Source organism: Acanthisitta chloris, unplaced genomic scaffold, assembly GCF_000695815.1.
Source record: "Acanthisitta chloris isolate BGI_N310 unplaced genomic scaffold, ASM69581v1 scaffold10204, whole genome shotgun sequence".
Taxonomy (NCBI): Eukaryota; Metazoa; Chordata; class Aves; order Passeriformes; family Acanthisittidae; genus Acanthisitta; species Acanthisitta chloris.
The window spans coordinates 20736-40059 of NW_008670979.1; the positions used below are offsets into that span (position 1 = coordinate 20736).

Genomic DNA, 19324 nt, shown 5'->3' on the forward strand with positions numbered 1-19324 from the left:
GCTAGGCATGTGCTGGCCAAACAGAAGGGCCGCTGGCAGCTACATCAAACCTGTGCTCACTTCAGCCTTGGCCGAGAGAGAACAATCAAGTACTATTTTTGAGGGTGACCGACTGCAAGGCCTTGGAAGGATCATCCCTGGGAGACCTCAGCTGACATCTTTTAAAGCACCAGCAAAAATCCCAGCTTAGATATGAGAGGGATTTTGGTTTTTTTCCTTTCAGAGAGAATGCCTTTTCCACAAATCAAAAGGAATATGTTTAATTAGATACCATAGGATCACAGAATATCCTGAGATGGAAGGGACTCACAAGGATCATCCAGTCCATCTCCTGGCCCTGCACAGGACATCCCTGAGAATCACACCATGTGCCTGAGAGCATTGTCCAAATGCTCCTTAAGCTCTGGGTGTTAAATATACTAAAAAGCAAAAGTGAAGCCGCAGCCAATGAACCCAAACTTGAACCTTTCTATAGAAAACAGATGAGAAGACACAATATCAAGAGAACAGGTCTGCCCACAGTAGAAAAAGATTGCAGAATGCTGTTATGTGCAGACTTTTATTTTCTGAAAAAGAAAATTATATTAAGGAGCAAATTTATTTATTTAGATCCTACTGAATTCCAAGAACCTTGTCTTAAATGCTATTTGGAACCACCTCAGATTCATTTTGAACCCCCAAACGAAGTTTCTCTGCTGTCCACAGCTGACCATCACTGGGCATGACCACAGCCAGGGCTTGGCCTTGGCACATCCAGCGGCCAAGGGGGTTTCCCAGGCCAGGCTTGAATGTCTTGGATTCAGCTTGCTGGTAAAATGCATCAAGTGGTCAACTTGTTCCAAAAGGATATCACCTGGCAGCACATTTATCAGGGACAGCACTGTGTCACCCTTCCTGCACAGCAAGCACATTTTTACCCAACTGCCTTTAAACCTGGAATTTAGCAGGAAAAGTTCAGCATGAGCTTGCCCTGGCTCATCAGTTAGTAGCAATTATGCCTGACTGGACACAGGCTAGACTCTGCTGCAATTTCATGGGAAGCTTGGAATACACATGGCACTAAGATGGGTCTGTATGTGGCGAAGCGGATTGCAAAGCAAACTGCTCCTTTGCTTAACTTCTGTGAAAGACTATCTACCTATGAAAGTCCATCCCAGGGGATAAGAGCATCCTGGTGCATGTCACTCTGCTCCAGACTCAGCCTGGACCCTGCTCTCCACTGCACCCTGCACTGCACATAGTGGGTTTCCCCAGGGCTGTGTTGGCAGCACATGTATCCAGCACAGCAGCAGTCAGTCCCTCACTGCCTGGACAAAGTGGATACTAGAACATTTATCATGGGCCAAACTCAGTTGTAGTGTGAGTTTGTGGTTGGGGCAGGAACACAGTAATGCTGCACAAGCTCCAAGTAATGGATGTATTCATGGTGCTGACAAGCAATTTGCCACATTGGAGCATTACAGGCAGGCACCAGTGGCTTCCCAGAGCCACCAGACACTGGAGTTAGGACAGCTGCCCTGGAAAAGCACACACTGTTTCTCTTCAAATCATGAAATGACTTTGCCATCACAAGCTTATCCAGCTATCTTATGTGGCATGTACTGGTTTGGACACTGCTAGGAAACTTGTCTGTTCTTCACTGCTATTGTCCTTGGCTGCCATGCTCTCCCTTGCCAAAGGAATAACTATGTCAGCATTACACACACCATGCTCTTTTGCCTGCTCTATCTGCTAATCAATTACAGATCCACCAACAAATGCTTTTTAAACTGAAGAAGTTAGAAAGTAGATCAGTCTGTCAGCAAACTGATCTGAAATATTCCTAGTTGCTTATTATTTTATTTGACTAAGGTTATGGCCTCGATTACTCAGAACCAACTACACACACAAAATGCTTACTCAGGCAAATGGTGCTAACCCCACTAGAAATGACTCTGAGGCAACTTTCCTGCCATACAACCTGTCCTGGAATCAGTCCCTTTAGCACAAAAGGAGTCCTCCCATCTAGGCAAGGTGCCTGACTTCTGGCAGAACAACCTGAGAGCTGCTGTTCCTCCCACTGGGAATCTGTCTGGCACCTGTGAGCTTCTGCTCATTCGAGTGATTTTTGTCTCTCCATACTCATCTAGTGTCAAATAAAAGAATTTCTCAGGGACTTTAAGCCTATGTAGGATCTGTAATGGTATGTTATTATTAGTCTTCATTCTTTCAATGGTGTGCTGATGTTCTTCCAAGGCACAAGATATCATTCTGAGTATGATTGTGCAGAGAACTTCTAAAAAGTAATGAACACTCATCAGTCTGTAATTGTCCTCGTCGTTTTGCTCATTTACTTGTGGTTCTGTTTCCCCAAACGGAAATTATTCGAACTTGGATCTAAACAACCCAAACAGAACACAGCAAAGAGCCCTCAAAGCAAACCTATCTGAGTGATGGTCTCATAACCACATTCTCCCACTTGAACAGCTTTAATGATTTGCCAAGAAAAAATTACAAGTAGTTTTCCTTTGTCCCATTTGCAACAAATGAAACTTTATTGTCACAAGTTTGGATGAGATTAGTATTTAATCTTTCTTATCACTACTGATTTAGTTAGGTTTTCTATACTGAACTATTAAAGACACATCCCACTGAGCACTAAGCACTTGCTAATTTTATTATACACAAACTATAAATTCATCAACTGGATCAACATCAGGACTCTTTAGAGCTGCTGGCAACTTTCAAATATTATTTGGGACAATGTAAGAAAATGTTTCTCCAGGAAGAAGTTGTAATCCTTCTGTCCTATTTGTACCCAAAATGCAGACTGAAGGTGTGTGTGTGTCTGTGGTTTCTCCCTACAGAAGGGAGAAGTTTTTAAATTAGTTTGTTCATCAGATTGATCTAAAAGTTACATTTTTGCTGCTCCAGAGTTCTTTCCACTGCAACTAAATACCACTTACAGAGGAAATAAAGGATCAAAAATTACAGTCTAGAAAACCAGATGAAAGCGGCATTTGTATTTTTGGTACAAGGCTACTGACTTTTCCTACACCAACAAGAAAAAGAACTTGACCTTATCAGCGTGGTATTTCATACTTCTTTTCTTGGACATTGTTAGCATAATGAAAACTTCTACTTTCCAATCTAGATCAGAATTATGTGGGCTAGTAATCCCCAAAATCTCTTGGAATCTGGGGCTTTCCAAAATCTCCATCTGTGAGTTGAACGACACAGGTCATCTGCACCAAATCCATCTGCTTCCCATCGTTTTCCTGCAGAAATGTGGTCACTAGTTACTGAAATCATAAGGATTGCAGAGGTAGGCACTGGCAACACTGAACTCAATTTGAAGCTGATGGCTGGAAGTGTGTGGGGAACAAATGCTACCAAGAAAGCATACTGTAGTCAAAGTCTACTTTGTCAAATAAAATCTATATTTAAGGAGTAAGAATGCTGCAGACAGAGAATCCTTCCTGCCACAGGGAAAGGAATGAAGGCCTGTGTGGGTACACAGTGAAGTTGCCAAGGTCTTTTGCAATGGATCAGAGGACAATCTTTATTATTCCTTTTCAAAGATTGTCCAGATCAATGGAAAGATTCCCTCAGGCTTCAGGGGATCTTGTGTAAAAGGAAGAGACAAATCATGGAATCACAGAGTGGTTTGGGTTGGGAGGAACCTTACAGATCATCCCACTATGGACCTTCCACTAGACCAGGTTGCTTCAAGGCATGTCCTACCTGGCCTTGAGCATTTGCAGGGATGAGGCAGCCACAGCTTCTCCAGGCAGCCTGTTCCATGCCTAGCACCAACAATGCCTGAGCAGGACTGGTTTGGGTACAGAATATGTATGTAATGAATTTGTATCATACAGTTTTCCTGGGGAGCAGAAACCATGGCATACTTCAGAGTATTTCCTATCTGACTTTATTTCCTCATGTCTCAACAAACACAACAAACTGAAACATGGAGCTATTTCTTTTCTGTCCTGTAATAGAAAAGATAACATTCTTTTGATGCCCAGAAAATACATTAAACATTCATTTATTTATGAGATTTTCATTATATTATTACATATGCCTTGGTTTGATGCATAGGAAATGTGCAGTTTAACATGCTAATTTAATTACCAATTTTAAAAAGACATGGAGCTGTATAACAGACAGTACATACAGGTCTGAGTTTCCCACGTATTGCTGAGTACAGGTGAGATTGGAATTTTATCAATGTGCCTTATCCTTGTGACAGAGTAATTTCACTGAGAGGTACTTGTTTAATTAGGATCAAACATAATCTTATTATCAATTAAGAAGTACAAAAAAAAGGAGTATTTTTAATATGTGCAATACCTTGTTAGTCTCCTACTGTTTCTAATTCCTTTTGCACTTCCTCTGGCAGCCACAGCTGAATGGCACTTCTTAAAATCCAGGCTGAACTTCTCAGGAGTTACTAGCAATTCTGGAGGCCTATTCAGAGTTATCCTACAGGGGCCCAACCCCAAATATTAAGCACTCTCTGACAACCTGACTCCTTCAAGGCAGTTAATGTTGAGATGAAATTTTTAATCCTTACCCAACTTCTTCTATCCAAAGATACTGTATACTCATCCCAATGAACTCTGACATCTGTTTCGTTTCACAGCCTCAATCACTCAGGTTATCTGACCAAGGAGCAACAGTTGAGATCTGCCTAAACATTTAGAAAAGTTTTAAATTTCACTAGGCAGCTGAGCACTTTTACACACTACTTATTTATACAGACAACTACATCAGGCTCACTCAATTTGCTCCACCCTATGTCTAATCAACACAATAGCTTGGTATTTGTCTTAAACTATAAACCAATCATTTAAAAATTAACACACATAAAAAAAGAACACTATTGGGTTTTACAAACAAGTATATGACATAATAGCTTGTGGTAATGCTTCAGGCTGGAGCATTGCTCATTGGGGTCTGAAGGCTCTCAGAACCAGTACTCAGACACAAAGATGTGAACGTTGACGATGTTGCGGTGCGACACGACCCCACCCATGACGTAGTTCATCTCCAGTTTCAGGATGGCATGGAAAGGTCCAACAATGGGCCTCACCTGGCGAACGACACCTGTTGGGGCAGAAATAGGTTGCTGAGATTAACAGGAGAATCAGCCAAGTCTGGATGAGCAACACTGTCCTTTGTGTTCCGTAGAGTCCATGGAAAGGTGTTTCATCGATTGGGTCTGTAAATAGCTTGCAAAATAAGAATAAAGTACAACTTTCTAATCAAAATACCTTGAAGAAGATCTAGAATTACGACTAAAATGTTGCTAATAGCAGAAAAAAATACCCTATATGTTCTGAAATTAGTAATATTTTTGTTACATTTTATTTGGAGAGAAAAACTCACTAAGCAGGCTGTGACACTGCTTTCACATAGGGCATGAGGAGAGTTCCCTGAGTAAGACAGCACACACACTGCCTCTAGGAATATGTGAACACACCTGGGAATGCCATGCAATTCCTGGTACTCTCTTGAAAACTGCATCTCATTTGGAACAGTAGAAATGATTTGTAATGCACAAGTAAAATGAACCCTTTCCCTGTAAACATCAGATGGTACCAACCTGTAACTCGTTAGTGTGCCATGTCACTGGAAGCAACAGGAATAAAAGCAGGGGAGTTTAATGAGGGAAGGGGAACTATCACTGCAGCTCCTCCTGAGTCACTCCACATGGATGAAGGCTGTTCCCTCCCCAGGGTTTGATAAGGAGTAGTAAGCTGTGTCTTCTAGGGCTCTAGTCCTCTGGTTGGTTTGGCATGGAGCCCCAGTGCTGGGGCGTGGCAGGATGAAGACTGCTGGGGTCCTCAGCAGGGTGGCAGAGCAGGGCTGGTCCCACCACTCCAGCCTGGCAGCAGGGCAGGCCAGGGGCAGCCAGGTTCAAACAAGGGCCTAGATCATGGGGATGATGCTGGGCCAAAGTCAAACTCTGGAGGGAGCAGTGTGGGTCAGGGTCCAGAACAAGCAGACCCAGAGCTGTGATGGATCTGGAGAGCAGCCCCCCTCCAGCACTGCTCAGGCAGGGACTGACACTGAAGTTGGGCTCCTGGACTCCATGCAGGCTGTGAGAGAGGACCCTGGGGAGGCACACCTGGGCCTTGACATAATGTGGCTAAACAGAATATCTTTGCAGCTTCAGACTTATAAAACAAAATCAGCACAAACTTTGCTGCCAACTGCAAAGGCTCCAGATCAGGTCCTAAACATGTTTATTTTCTAAGTCTGGTGTTACAGAGTAGGCAGCTACCAAACTACTCTCATCTGAAAGGATGTATCCACATGTCAAAATCATGTGGAGCCAAGGTCAGCCAGCAGGCACAGGGAGCCTGGTGGAGACCCCCCCAGACACCTCCTTCTGACAACTGACTGACCTGACAGGGTATTTGATTCAGAAGGAAATACTCAGTTTAAGGGAGGATTATTTACTGTGTTCCTCCTGCATGCTGGGGGTTATGTTTCACAAGCAGCAGCACACCAGCACCGTCCTGGACTCCCAGCCCAACTCCTACTGCCATCCCCTGTGAACACACTGGCTTGAGATCTGATGGGAGACATAAACGTTTGCTTATGCAGACTGTCAGCACCTTTTCCTAAGGCAGCGATGACATTACAGTTTTGTCCTGTTCAAACACTAATATCTTCAGCATGCAGTGAAATTGCAAACTTCTCACCACAGTCGCTTTGCTTGCCATGTTTGATGAATACACTTTTTAAGTGTCCTTCCCCCTACAGTTTATATGTACACACACACACACACACACACACACACACACACACACACATATCCTTCTGGGTTTTTTCCAGTTTTCTTGGCTGCTCTCCTGTACCTTATAAAAATGACTGGGCTTGGCAGATGATATATTGAAACAGAAAAGCCTTGCTAAAATTGCCCTCCCTTTAGGGTAGCATTTAAGGCATTTTGCTAACAACACATCCCATTATTGCAGGCATTGCTCTAACTGACAACCACGGAAACACACAGCTTTGGAATCACTCAGTACTGGCAATCTGCTTAACCCACCCTGTGAGCAGCTCCTGCAGCCATCACAAAGCCTTGGACAGCACAGGCTGCTGTTTCCATTTAGCAATCTTGGAGCATTCTACACTTCTTGCCCTGCTCCAGTAGACTGTACTCTAGTCTAGAGGTGGGATTGCAAAGGGTGGTTTTCTGCTGTGCTATACCACAGTATGACATCTGTTCACACATCACTGATGCAGCATTCAAAGCCATTAATAACTTTTTCATTTCTGTTCAGATGCAATGGGCAAACACTGTGATCCATGTGGCAATGCCTTTTCACACAGTTCTCTTGCTGCAGTTTTCAAATCAAGCCTATGAAGTGGCTGAAGTGAATGCCATGTGTATAGACAGCTATATTGAAGCAAAAAATTGAGGGGATGTACGAAGTAACACAATACTCTCACAACTGTCATTTCTCCAGAATGTTGTGCCAATGTCCTAGATGGTCCCGAAATGAGCTCCACTGCAGGCACTTCTTTCCCATTAAATAATCAGGATGATGCAGGCAGTTGGGTTGGAACCTCAGCATGTGTTTACTCACGTGTAGTCATTCTGAATGGGCAGAGGGGAAAAATTAGTAAGGAAAAAACCTGAAATGTTCTACTGGACAAATGCATAGGAGAGGTTTGCAGTGCTTGGCAGTTCACTCCTTGAGAACTTTCTTTTTTTTTCTTTTTGGTGAAAAGTGCTAAAATGGAAAACCTGAGTGCCTCCACCAAACATAAGGACAAATGCAGGTGCAAGCCATGCAACAGCAAAGCTACTCAGAGCCTGAAACCTGGCTCCATGCTTATCCAGCTCCCAGAGATCCTGTCGCAGTGGCCCTGGGACTTGCCCCAGGAGTGCAGTTGAAGGCCACCTGCTATAAGTGTCACTGCCATTCAGTGCTGCCTGTGTCTGACTCTCTAATGCCTCGTGTCTTTCACATCAGCTACAATGGAGGCACAGCTCTGCCAGACCCAAACAAGGCCAGCAGTGCCTTGGGTCTACTCTCACAAACAGAAGTCTAAAGAAAAAGCTTGAGATCCAGGCCTGGTCCCGATAATTCACACACATGGCTCAGTTAATCCGTCACTATCCCAAAAGCATTTAGCACAGGACACATTTGAAGAAGCCACATGTAATAATTCTGGATGTTTTTAAGCAACATGGATTTATGAGCTACATAGATATGTTCTTTCGCTAGCCCTTTTGGCAGACTAATGGTGGGCCCAGATTTGTGGTCTGGCATCCTTCAGCAGTTACAGCTGAATATTAAGTAGAAAAACATACCTTATAGCAACAGGAAGTTACAATTACTAATTGCACTGAGAAGTCAGGAAATTTAGAAATTAAGCAACTGCTTTTTGATCTCTTCTTTTACCAGTCTAAATCCAAAGTAGCCGGATGGAGCCACTCGGATTTGACATGGGGATAACTGCAGACTGGGCCTTGGTCCTGGATCACTGTAGTAGTGACCACTGTCCTGTGAGTCCCTCTCTGTAGGATGTCAGGAGTACACTAGTGTGGCTCAGTAAATGACCTGAAAACACAGGAGTACACTGGTGTGGCTCAGTAAATGACCTGAAAACAGAGGTCTCACAGGACCAGAGCTGCAGGCTCTGCAGTTGGCAGATGGGGTGAGTTTATTTAAGCAAGTTCACCCCAATCCTTTCCCAACAAAATTAGATTTCAGCTAGGTCAGCATTTTGCACACACAGGATCAAAAACAACAGGAGAATATGTGTCTTTATTAGAACAAGGTGAGTCACTGACAATAAATGAACAGGGAGATTCCCACTGCTGCTGAATCCATGTGTCAGGCAACCTCGAGCATCTGTGTTGCCTTGCCTACAGACTGATCTGTGCCAGCTAGTGCTGGTACCCTCCAGCCTGATGTGTGCTGGTGCTGTTCATTCTCTTTGGTTCACAACCTGTGACCCGAACACAGACTCAACCTGCAGCAAATGCCATGTGTCACAGGCCAGGCAGACTGCTTTCCATCAGCTCACCTGTGTTTGGATTTGCTGTTTTGTTAACTGAACAGAGATGTCATTACACATCCCAAATCTGCTTAGGTACCTTCATGGTTTGCTGACCTCCTTTTAGAAAGCACTGATAAGACTTGTTTTTCTTGCACACTTTGCCCTTATTGTAAACAGGATCTTCAGCAATCCTTTCCACCAGCTGATCTGTGTAAGCAAACAGCCCCAGAGTGAGAGGCAGTTAGTTTGTGGATGTCACAGTTGATAGTCTGTCCATGGCCCAGAACTTTTAAAGCTCTGTAATTAATACACTGTGCTGCTCTCTAGTCCTGTTTCTTCTTTCACGTTTCACATTTTGGTTTTGTCTAAGGTAAAAGGATGTCCCACCTATAGTGAGGACAATAGCCTGAATAGTATATACTACCTATTTTCAAGTGAGGGCAATGAAAACAGCCAATAATCTTACAGCCCCCGTCACTGGCTTAACAAGGCTTTGCTTATCAGAGAAGATGGGATAAATAAGACAGCAAGGTTAATATTGTTAATCTTCCTAAGCCTTTCAGCAGCATTTCTATTACTGTAATCAGATAAAATCAAATAATTGTTTAGGTTGGAAAAGACCTCTTAGATCATCAAGTCCAACCATTAACCTAACACTGCCATCACTAAACCATGACCCTAAGTGTCACATCTGCATATCTGTCAAATGCCACCTGTTGGTGCTTCAATCACTTCCCTGGGCAGCTTGTTCCAATGCTTTGCAAGCCTTTTAGTTTAGGAATTTTCCCTAATATGCAATGTAAACCTGCCCTGGCACAACTTGAGGCTGTTCTCTCTCCTCCTGTTGCTTGTTACCTGGGAGCAGAGCCTGAGCCCCACCTGGCTACACCCTCCTGTCAGGGAGTTGTACAGAGCAAGAAGGTCCCCCCTGAGCCTCCTTTTCTCCAGTCTAAACACCCCCAGCTCCCTCAGCCACTCCTCACATGACTTGTTCTCTAGATGCCACAGGTATTCCTTGGCCTGTCTATACCTCTGCAAGATATCATTACATTGCTCTGCTTTGAAATATGTGAGACCCTCAGGCAATTCACCTCGGTGTCTGGTTTCTGCTTGTACTTCTGCATTAGGCAGCTGATTTGCTAAGAAGCTCCATTTTCAGCTGAGGAGAAACACTGCTGGTTTGTTACCACATTAACCCATTCAGGGTGAAAATTCCCCATGTTATCATGCATGCATATTATGTCTCCAGAAATCCTGACTCCCAATTCTGACTTCTGTGCTAAGTGCACTGCCCAGGACACCAAAGTACTTGCAAAACTCTTTAAAATGCACGGGTTTTTTTAAAAAAAACTTTTTTTCACTGCTAACCACAGAGTCTGCCACAATTACACTCACGGTGAATCTGGTTGTGGTGCTCCTCACACCTCTGAAATGCTGAACACTGCATCTGCATTTTCTCTAGAGAAAGTCCCTCTAACAGGGATCTCCATGGTGTGCAGAAAGCAAAGCAGAAGCAAAGCAGTTTGTTTCCACACTGCCACAGGAAAAGGCTGGTTGGGGTTGGTGGAGAGGATGCATTATGCTATGTTTTCTGTTCCAGAGCTGAAGCTTCGCAGGATTTTCTGCAGAGATTGATTCTTGAGACTAGTCAGATATTTAAATCTGTATCATCATTAAGAGCACAGAACAGACATAAACTGCACCCATTCCTGAAAAAGAGAGCCTTGGGGATTCTAAACTTTTAAGGATCCCAAAAACACCAAGCAGAGGAGTGTCAGTGTAGCAGGTGAGGAGTCAGAGGCTGATGGGGGAGCTGTATCTGGGGATGTGCTGCAGTAAACTCCTCTTGCCTTACCTGCGTCTGCAGGCGTATGTGTTTGTGTACATATAAACAATCCCAGCTGCTGCCAAATCAAAAGCTGTGCTTCCAAATAACCTGTGGGCTACACTCAGGAAAATACAATAAGCTCAGTTATCAAAAATGGGATCAGTTCCCTCAACCACATTCCAAGCTTTGTGCTAAGTAACAAGCACAAGAGCTCTTTTCCTCTTACCCCATTTCCATTGCTCCCCTCATGTGGTGAGAGCTGTGGGGCTGGAGCCTAAACTCAGCTGAAACTCATGTAGGTAATTTATTAGGCTTTATATCAAATTCCAAATAATCTCAGCCTATGTATGTTCTGAGGTCCCACATTTGGCAGTTCCTAGATCTGAGTTTCCCCACAAAAAGTCCACCCTGGTCCTTCTTACAGCCTTGTCAGAAATGAATAGTCCTAACTGCCACAGCACAACAGTAACTGCCTTTTTCTAAGCAATGGATCTCTAGGAATCACAAAAGGGTTGTCATCTCAGCCTCCTGGAGCCTACAGCCACCACATGGCTGCTGCAGAAATGTAGCCCAGAACACTGGCACAGTGGTGGGAATGTGTGGGGAACAACTCTTTGAAGGGGAAAAGCATGTTTCTGAGTTTCCCTTAAGCAATACAAGAAGACCAATCTCCTCATGTTAATGCAAGATTCTGGACCATAATTTCAAATTTTCTCTTCTCCTCAAGGTCTCTTTATATTGCTGGCCAAGATTTACAAAATTAAGAGTAAACATCTCAGTGTTACTTAAAAGCCTAGTCACAGTTTCAAAAGAGATGTTTAGGCAATTAGGAAATATAGGACTAGGGAAATTAACATTGCAGAGGTTATTTTAAAGGACAAAGTTGATAGGTTAATTCCAGGAATGAGCAAGAGAAAAAAAATCCAGCCATGGACAAATGCTTCTTTGGCTCAAACCATAGACAACAAGTTGCAGGTTAGGCTTGAACACCAGGCTATCTCAGTCTACAACACGTAAAGACATATCTGTGGGGTGAAGCCAAAACTACATAGCAAATTTCTTTTGTCTCTGTAGACCTCAACTCAAAGAAGCTGCATTAAGATTTGTAAGAAATTTCTTATTCAGTGTTCATTACAAATATACAAAGTTCATCAATTAGGTTGGAAAATAATTCACATGCTGGTCACAAGCAGAAAATACATATTTTAGGCTATTTTAGCAATTTTTAAAAAAAAAAAGCTTTTGGGGCTCTGCATGCATTAAAATTTAATTAAATTCCTTTGCTAAAGGCTGCTCTTTATTCCAAAAGGTTATGCCAAAGTAATGACTTGCAGTGCTTAAATTGCTCTGCCAACAGTTACTCGAGTACTTACTGACCTACACCATGCCAGGGGAGAAGTGAATCAACTGCTGGGTAACTGCCTAACGTGCCTCACCTTTGAAAATATTATGCTTCAAACACTGCACATTAGGGAATGTCTTACTGCGCCTGGAAGAGTGCAAGCTGCCTCTGCTGAACTTCCTGAGGCCCCTGTTGGCTCCAGCCTGCCAAGGGCAGCACAGCTCTGGTGCTCACTCAGCCACTCACCGTGGTTTTGTGTTCTCTGCACACCTGTTAAGGTGCCCTCTGTCCCATCATCCAGGCCACTGACAAAGCTGCTGGTCCCAGTATTGACCCTTCAGATGCACCACTGGTGACTGGCTGTGACTGTGCTGCTGATCACAGCCCTGCAGACCTGCAGGTCAGCCTTTTTCAGCTCCAGTCTACTTCACTGTCCACTTATCTATCCTACATTTCCTCAGGCTGCCCTTGATGGTATTAAGGGAGATGGTGTTGAAAGCCTTACTAAAGTCAAGATAAACAATATCCACTCTTCTCATCCACTCATCCAGCCATCTCTTTGTAGAAGGCTGTCAGGTAGATCAGGCATGGCTTCCCCTTCATAAATCCTTGCTGACTGCTCCTTGTCCTTACACTGTTTGGAAGTGGTTTCCAGGTGGATTTGCTCCATCACCTTCCCAGGGACTGAGGTGAGGCTGACCAGCCTGTACTTCCCTAGATCCTCCCTGGCCTTCTTGAAGATTGTAGTGACATTTACTTTCTTCCACATGAACTTCTGATCACCACAAACTTTTAAAGACAGTTGAGAGTGCCCTCACAATGCTGAGTTCCCTCAGCACTTGTAGGGGTACCTCACCAGCTCCCATGGACTTGGGTATGTCCAGTTTGTTTAAATGTTCCCTAACCTGAACCTCTTCCACCAAGGGTGAGTATTTCTTGCTACAGACCTTCCTATTGCTCTGAGAGCCTCAGGACTCCTGAAGGCCAGTCCTGTCAGTAAAGAATGAGGCAAAGAAAGCACTGAATACTTCAGTTTTCTCAGTGTCTTTTCTCACCAGGTCTCGTGCCACATTCAGAAGCAGGGCCACGTTTTCCACAGCAGGCTGTGCCTCTGTTAGGCAGCCTCACAGGCATCATGCTCCTCCACTCCTCTCCAGTTCATGACTGTGCCTAAAGGCACAATCTAGCTGTCAAACTGCAGGCATTTCCCAGACCACCACATGTCTGTCTGCTGACTTCAGAAAGTTAATGTACACTTGAGATTCCTCCATATCTCAAAAGCTGAATAGTCTTTTTCATTTTCTCTTTTTTTGTGTGTGTGTGTGAAAGCTATCTACATTTCTCTCAATTATTTGTGACAATAGCAATGCAGGCTCCTGCTATGTGGTGCTCTACAGTATCTGATATAATCAGTTTCATTAATAAGTGGCTGCTCTTTGGAAAATGAAATATTTCTTGGTAATCATCACTGCAGGCATCAAGTCATATACAGAAAAATAGCTCTGAAGATCTCATTAATCCTTCAGCTGCCACACCTGACAAACATAAATATGGTGAAAGGATTCAGAAAACTCATTAATCAAAACACAAGTACCGAAATAGATTTCCTCTTGCTTTGAAGTATATTGCCCTCATAACATTGTGAATTAGACCTTCATTCAAGTTTGATGGTGAACACTTCACAAAACAAAAGACTTGGAGATTCAAGTTAGAGGTGGATGTTAACAGGGTTTCCATGCTGATGGAGAACTGCTATGCAGGAATGTGGCTGGTTATACATGTCTTTGCTGAAGTGTCTGGGGACAAGATTTTCAAAAGCATCTCCACTTCAAACATGGACCTCCCAGATCTTTATTCAGATTCCCAGGAAAAAGGCCTATCTTTCAACTGTTGAGCAACCAAGTGCTTACAAATTGCTTCAGAAGTCAGTTTGGACACATAAAATTCACTTTTATAAGCTATATGACACTCAGAATAATTTCACTGTTGGTTTAAGCTGATGAAAACAAGTGGTCTTGCTATATCCTCCACCCCTTCCCTTGGATTAACACCTGAAAGAAAAACCCCAGAAACATAGCCTGCCACACACGCTAATGCTGACCACAGAGAAGGGGCTGGAGTGTTTGCTCAGAGGTGGACAAGAGAAGGTGATTTCCCTTTAGAGCACCAACAAAGCTCCACCGCACTTAACTTCCCTGTTGGGGAAGAGAAGGGCACTGGGGATTTGTGTACTGTCCCAGTGAGTGCAGCACCAGTGGCAGGACCAGGACCCCAGTGACTTGGGCCAGCTGGTGCAGTGCTGACTGCAGAGGCACGTTCTCTTGGGATATGAAAATAATATACAAACATATATTTGCCTGTGTCCCTAGAGCAGTTCAATAACCACTACCCAGCTGTTCGGCTCAAAGCTGTGCTGGATCCTTCTCTGAGAAATGTTAAAGAGGATCAGGGGTATGGCAAGACACCCTTCAGAAAAACAGGGTAACCAGGGGGGCCTACAACCACAACCACTGCCTCTGGCTCAGATCTCTCCCACACTCAGAGGATCTGTGACTACAGGCATCGTTTATAAGCCACCTAAAGGCAAAACTCTCCTTTAAAGGCTGTTTAAACATGTCTAAAACTCTCCAGGTACTCACAGCCTTTGAAACTTCCACCCAGAGTACAAGTCTTAAGTTCAGCTAAAACCCAATCTGCTTCTCTTTTTGCCTTTTGCTTCAACTCCACAAGGAAAAAATGAAATTACGGTACAAGAGTTAACATTTCAGCGTGAAAAAGGATCTTTCTGCCATATTCAACAGGTCAGAAATTTGGGATTCAATTTATTATGATGCTATCTTTCAACTGCTCAATGAAGTTTAATTTCATTAACACTTGGGCTTCTCTAGAAAGCTTTGATTGCTGAAATGCATCCAATGAAGAGGCCATAAAGAGGCCTCATGGTATTAATACATTTTTTTGGCCAGAAACAAATGGTAAATATTTTCAAAGCTATTATCTGTCATGTTGGATCATATGGAGCCTTGGTATTATGAAAGAATTAAAACCAACCTTTGATTTTACTGAGGTTTGGCTAGTTTACAAATACTATGATCTTTATTAAGGATACCAAATAACTTCAGAGAGATGTGCTCTTATCTTGGTTTGGCAAACTTGAACTGCTTTCAGATCTCTGGTTTGCCTTCCAGCCAAAACTTGCAATGGGTTTTAATGTTGACAATGCTGTGAAATCACTCATGCCTAAAATGCAATAACTGTACTAAAAGTAGCCTCATTAAAAAATAGTTTCCACCATATATTTTTTAATCTTTCCTGTTCCACCTTTGAGAACGTGACATGTTTTATACAGTAGAAGAGTCTTGCATATTACAAAACAGGTGGAAAAACTTCAAGGATGAATGTTCAAAATATGCAAAATTACATATAACAACCTCCTGATATTTCATTCCCAGTATCTTATTTACAGGGGCTCAGTGTTCATCATGGAGTATCATCATGGACATGCAATGCCTCCACTTAGTGAGGGTGGCTGCATTTACCTGCCTGTCCCACAACCACAGTATTCCAGTTCAGCCAAGCTTGGATCCACGACATCTGTGCAATTCATTATAGCAACCAGAAGCATTTCCTGGTGAAGAGCAACATTACGGCACATAGCACGATATGGCTCTGAGGTTCAACATACTGTGGTAGAAAAGGCACCTGATCCTGAGGATTTGGCCTGGAAGCCCCTACAGAGTGTTCAGTCATTACCTACAGGTGACAGCTCTGCTGGTCTTGTTAGCAGAGCTTCTGACGAGGGAGGAGTCCTGAGCCTTAACGTGTGTCCATCCCTGACCAGTTCTCAAAGGAAGGCTGAAATAAGGGCACACTTCACCACATTTGATCCCTTTAAAGAGAAAAGTTATGGTAGGGTTTTTTCTAAAAGTGATCTATGCACCTGTGCATCATACTGGGAGAGATTTATGATATGCCTTGGGTCTTATCTTCCGTTTCCATTTTTATAGTGTGTGTAGGAGCTGCTGCAGGAATGAGATGCTTGATATCAACACACAAACTCGGATATAGCAGCAGAAGCAGCTGAATCATAGAATCATTAAGGTTGGAAAAAATCTCCAAGATCATTGAGTCCAACCCTTGACTAAACACCACCTTGACAACTAAACCACAGCTCCAAGTGCCACATGCAGTTGTTAATCAGTAGCACAAATATTTCACACTTGGAGGTCCTCAGAAAAGCAGATCTTTGACTATGTTAAACTGAGGCAAAGCACCCCAGGAGGCTGAATTCACGCAGACATCTCTCAGAGGAATTGCTAGAGTATGTTTCTTGGTGTACTAGATTCCAAATCTGGCTTTATTTGCTCATTATGCAGTATCTCAGCCCACTGTTTGAAATTAATACCAAAAAACGCACACCATGCAATCTGAACTGAGGACCTCCATCAATGCCTTTTGCTGTCCCCCAACCCAGTCCCTTTCTTTCCCAAGTTGGAAGGTTTTATACTTCATGCCACAGTTCACAAAACTTTCATCAGAGCTGCAATGTGATTTATCTGCCTGCTGGAAACTGTAGCCAAAGGTGGTCGGTATGAATGTTTTTGTAATACATTACTCCTTCTCACCCAAGGGCTGAGGTGACATGGATCAAGGAGAAGTGTTGGATTAACCAGATACTTGCAATGTGCTAGAGTGAAATTTGGCGTTAGGAAAGTTGTTCCACTCGAGCACAAGACTCATTCTCACCAGAAAAGCACCTTCAGCACTTCTGAGATATGAAATGAAAATTCACCTCCTGCTTGAGCTGCTGATTTGCCCCCAGAAGAGCTCCAGCCTGATTTTTTTTTCTGGAGGGGAGGGAGGGTGTTGAGAGATTTGACTACTGAACAGTGCAGTCAGCAGCATCCCGAAAGGGCAGGTTTAGGCAATAAATCTAGGATCCCATTTACCAAATGGCTTCTGGGCACCCTCATTTCAAATGCATAGCTACTAATTTTGACAGAGCAACTTGGCATATAGAGAAACTCACAAAATATTCTTTTCTGAGGGGGTCCTCTTGTGAAAGGGGCAAGCCTAGATGAAACCAGAACAAAGATACTGAAAGGGACTGTGTCCTTTTTAATGTACAGCTGCAAGAGCCTGTCGAAAAACCTGCTGAATTATGTCCTGCCCCATGAGCTCGCTGGGAATGACTGGCCAGCATCAGTTTTGTATGGCCAGACACCATTGTCCTTTCATGCTAATGACATTATAGTCATGACAAAAGGTTCCTATTGTTGCTTACTTTCTAGTAAGGGTATCCACACAGGAAGATAATGCATGTTATCTCTCTTTGCCCCTGTGAACAGCAGAGCTTGCGGGACACCCTGGCTCTGCCTACACCTTGCCTACACCTCCCTCATCTCCCAGAAATGCAGTTGTAGGTGAACTGTTGCTTTCAGCATCACAGCTGTGCCAGAAAGCCCAAATCAGTCCAGGGATCTCACTTTGCTAAACACCATAACACTGCATGTTACCATAACAATGCAAGGTAAGAGCCAGGCAGCCTCTGGCCCAACGATAAAGAGTCAGAGCAACAGAGGAGGAGAGAGAAGCAGAGAGGGACGTGAAGGTACTTGCCCAGTGCTGCAGAGTAGGTCCAGGGACAAAGCTCAGAGTCAAGTCTTTTGTAGTCCAGTGATTGAATTTAATGTCAGACCACACAAACATTTGCATGGTGGACTGTGAAAGACTTTGCCACACTGCGAATGACCAAACTACTTGTGACGCACAGAGACACTAGCCCTTTGCTAAGGATAGGTCTCACTACAAGTCAAACAAACCTCCAGTCTCCTCCTGCCCCAGCCAATATGGGATCTCTCAAGCACACTTTCTGATGGCATCTGGTTTTGTTTACCTTCTGGTCAATTTTGGTAAGTCTCTCCCCAACCTCTGGAACACACTCAACAATCATGATATCATAGTAGAAATTAGACTGCTAATAAGTTCAGCTTTGTGCTATCAGTAGTTGAAACACTTTCTGTGATGGTTCAAAGGTAACATCGTGAACTGTCACACATGTAAAAGAGACTGGGAAGTGAGGACAGAGACAGCAGGGAAAGCCTTACAAACAACAATGGAGAGCAGTAGTACATATCAGTGTAGATATCAGTGTGCCCAAGAACCAGCACAACCCCCCTGAGAAGCTCTACAGAGACATCTTAGAGCTGTATTGGCTGTAGATGTTTTCCAGAATAGCACCATTCTGCTTCATAGGCATGAATATAGGCTTAGGTTATTGCCAAATGAAATATGGAAGACTTCAGCCTATCAAAACTCCTTTTAGCTGTATTATGAAATTTTAAAACCCTCCTGAAGTTTACCAGACTACAAGGTGGGATTACTATTATAAGGAAATGAATGCATAGCTGAAGGGAAAAGTGTTTTATAGCATCTGATAATACCTTAGGCACTGATAGGACATTTTTGTACAGGTTGAAAATGCATACTTCATTTTTCACTGACAGCTGGTTAAAGGAGGAATGCAGTGAAAAGTCTATAAAAGCTTTTAAAAAAACCCTAAACCTGATAGGTTTGCACTTCTGTTTTTCTCCCACCCATGCTAGTAAGTGAGGCGAAGGTGTTAGCAGTATCTTTTGGACTCATTGCCACCTTGGCCTGTAACCATGCCAGGCAACAGGGAGTCTACAGCACTCCTGAACCAGATATTTTTAGCATAATAGGGTAGAAATATTGGAGGCAACTTTTTACAGAACTCTTTTGCAGCTTGCATGAAGTCTGTGCACTGCCACTCTAGCAGTCTGGCTTTCACTACTCCTCTTCCACTGGAAGACTGGAGTCTGTTCTTACTTCTTTTGGCTCCTCCATGTCTGATACTGCTGATCATTTATTCCAATTTGATATGTTTTCTTCCCTTGATTTTGCAGTACTGTCCTTTCCTCTTTCTCCTTCTACCTTTGGGCCTGCTCCTCCTATATCTCCTTTGGAGACCATGTTCTTTCTTTTTCTAACATTCCCTGGGGCAGCTCTTTCCTCTGTTTCTATTTTCATCTTTTTCCTTCCTCATAACCTGCTCCTTCACACTCCTCTCCTCCTATGACCTCCTATAAACCTCCCAAAACCTCCTGTAGAAGTTTCCTATCTTTTCT

At 43.4% G+C, this 19324-nt stretch overlaps 1 protein-coding gene across 1 annotated transcript in view; it reads right to left on the reverse strand.

The window, feature by feature from the left end:
* Positions 1–3943: 3943 nt before the first annotated feature.
* FBLN1 (fibulin 1) overlaps positions 3944–19324 on the reverse strand; it is a 61061-nt gene continuing 45680 nt past the window's right edge. Inside the window, exon 16 of the mRNA XM_009073908.1 lies at positions 3944–5088. Within this exon, the coding sequence (XP_009072156.1) occupies positions 4949–5088 (140 nt within the window). The 3' untranslated portion in view covers positions 3944–4948. The remainder of the gene's footprint in view (positions 5089–19324) is intronic.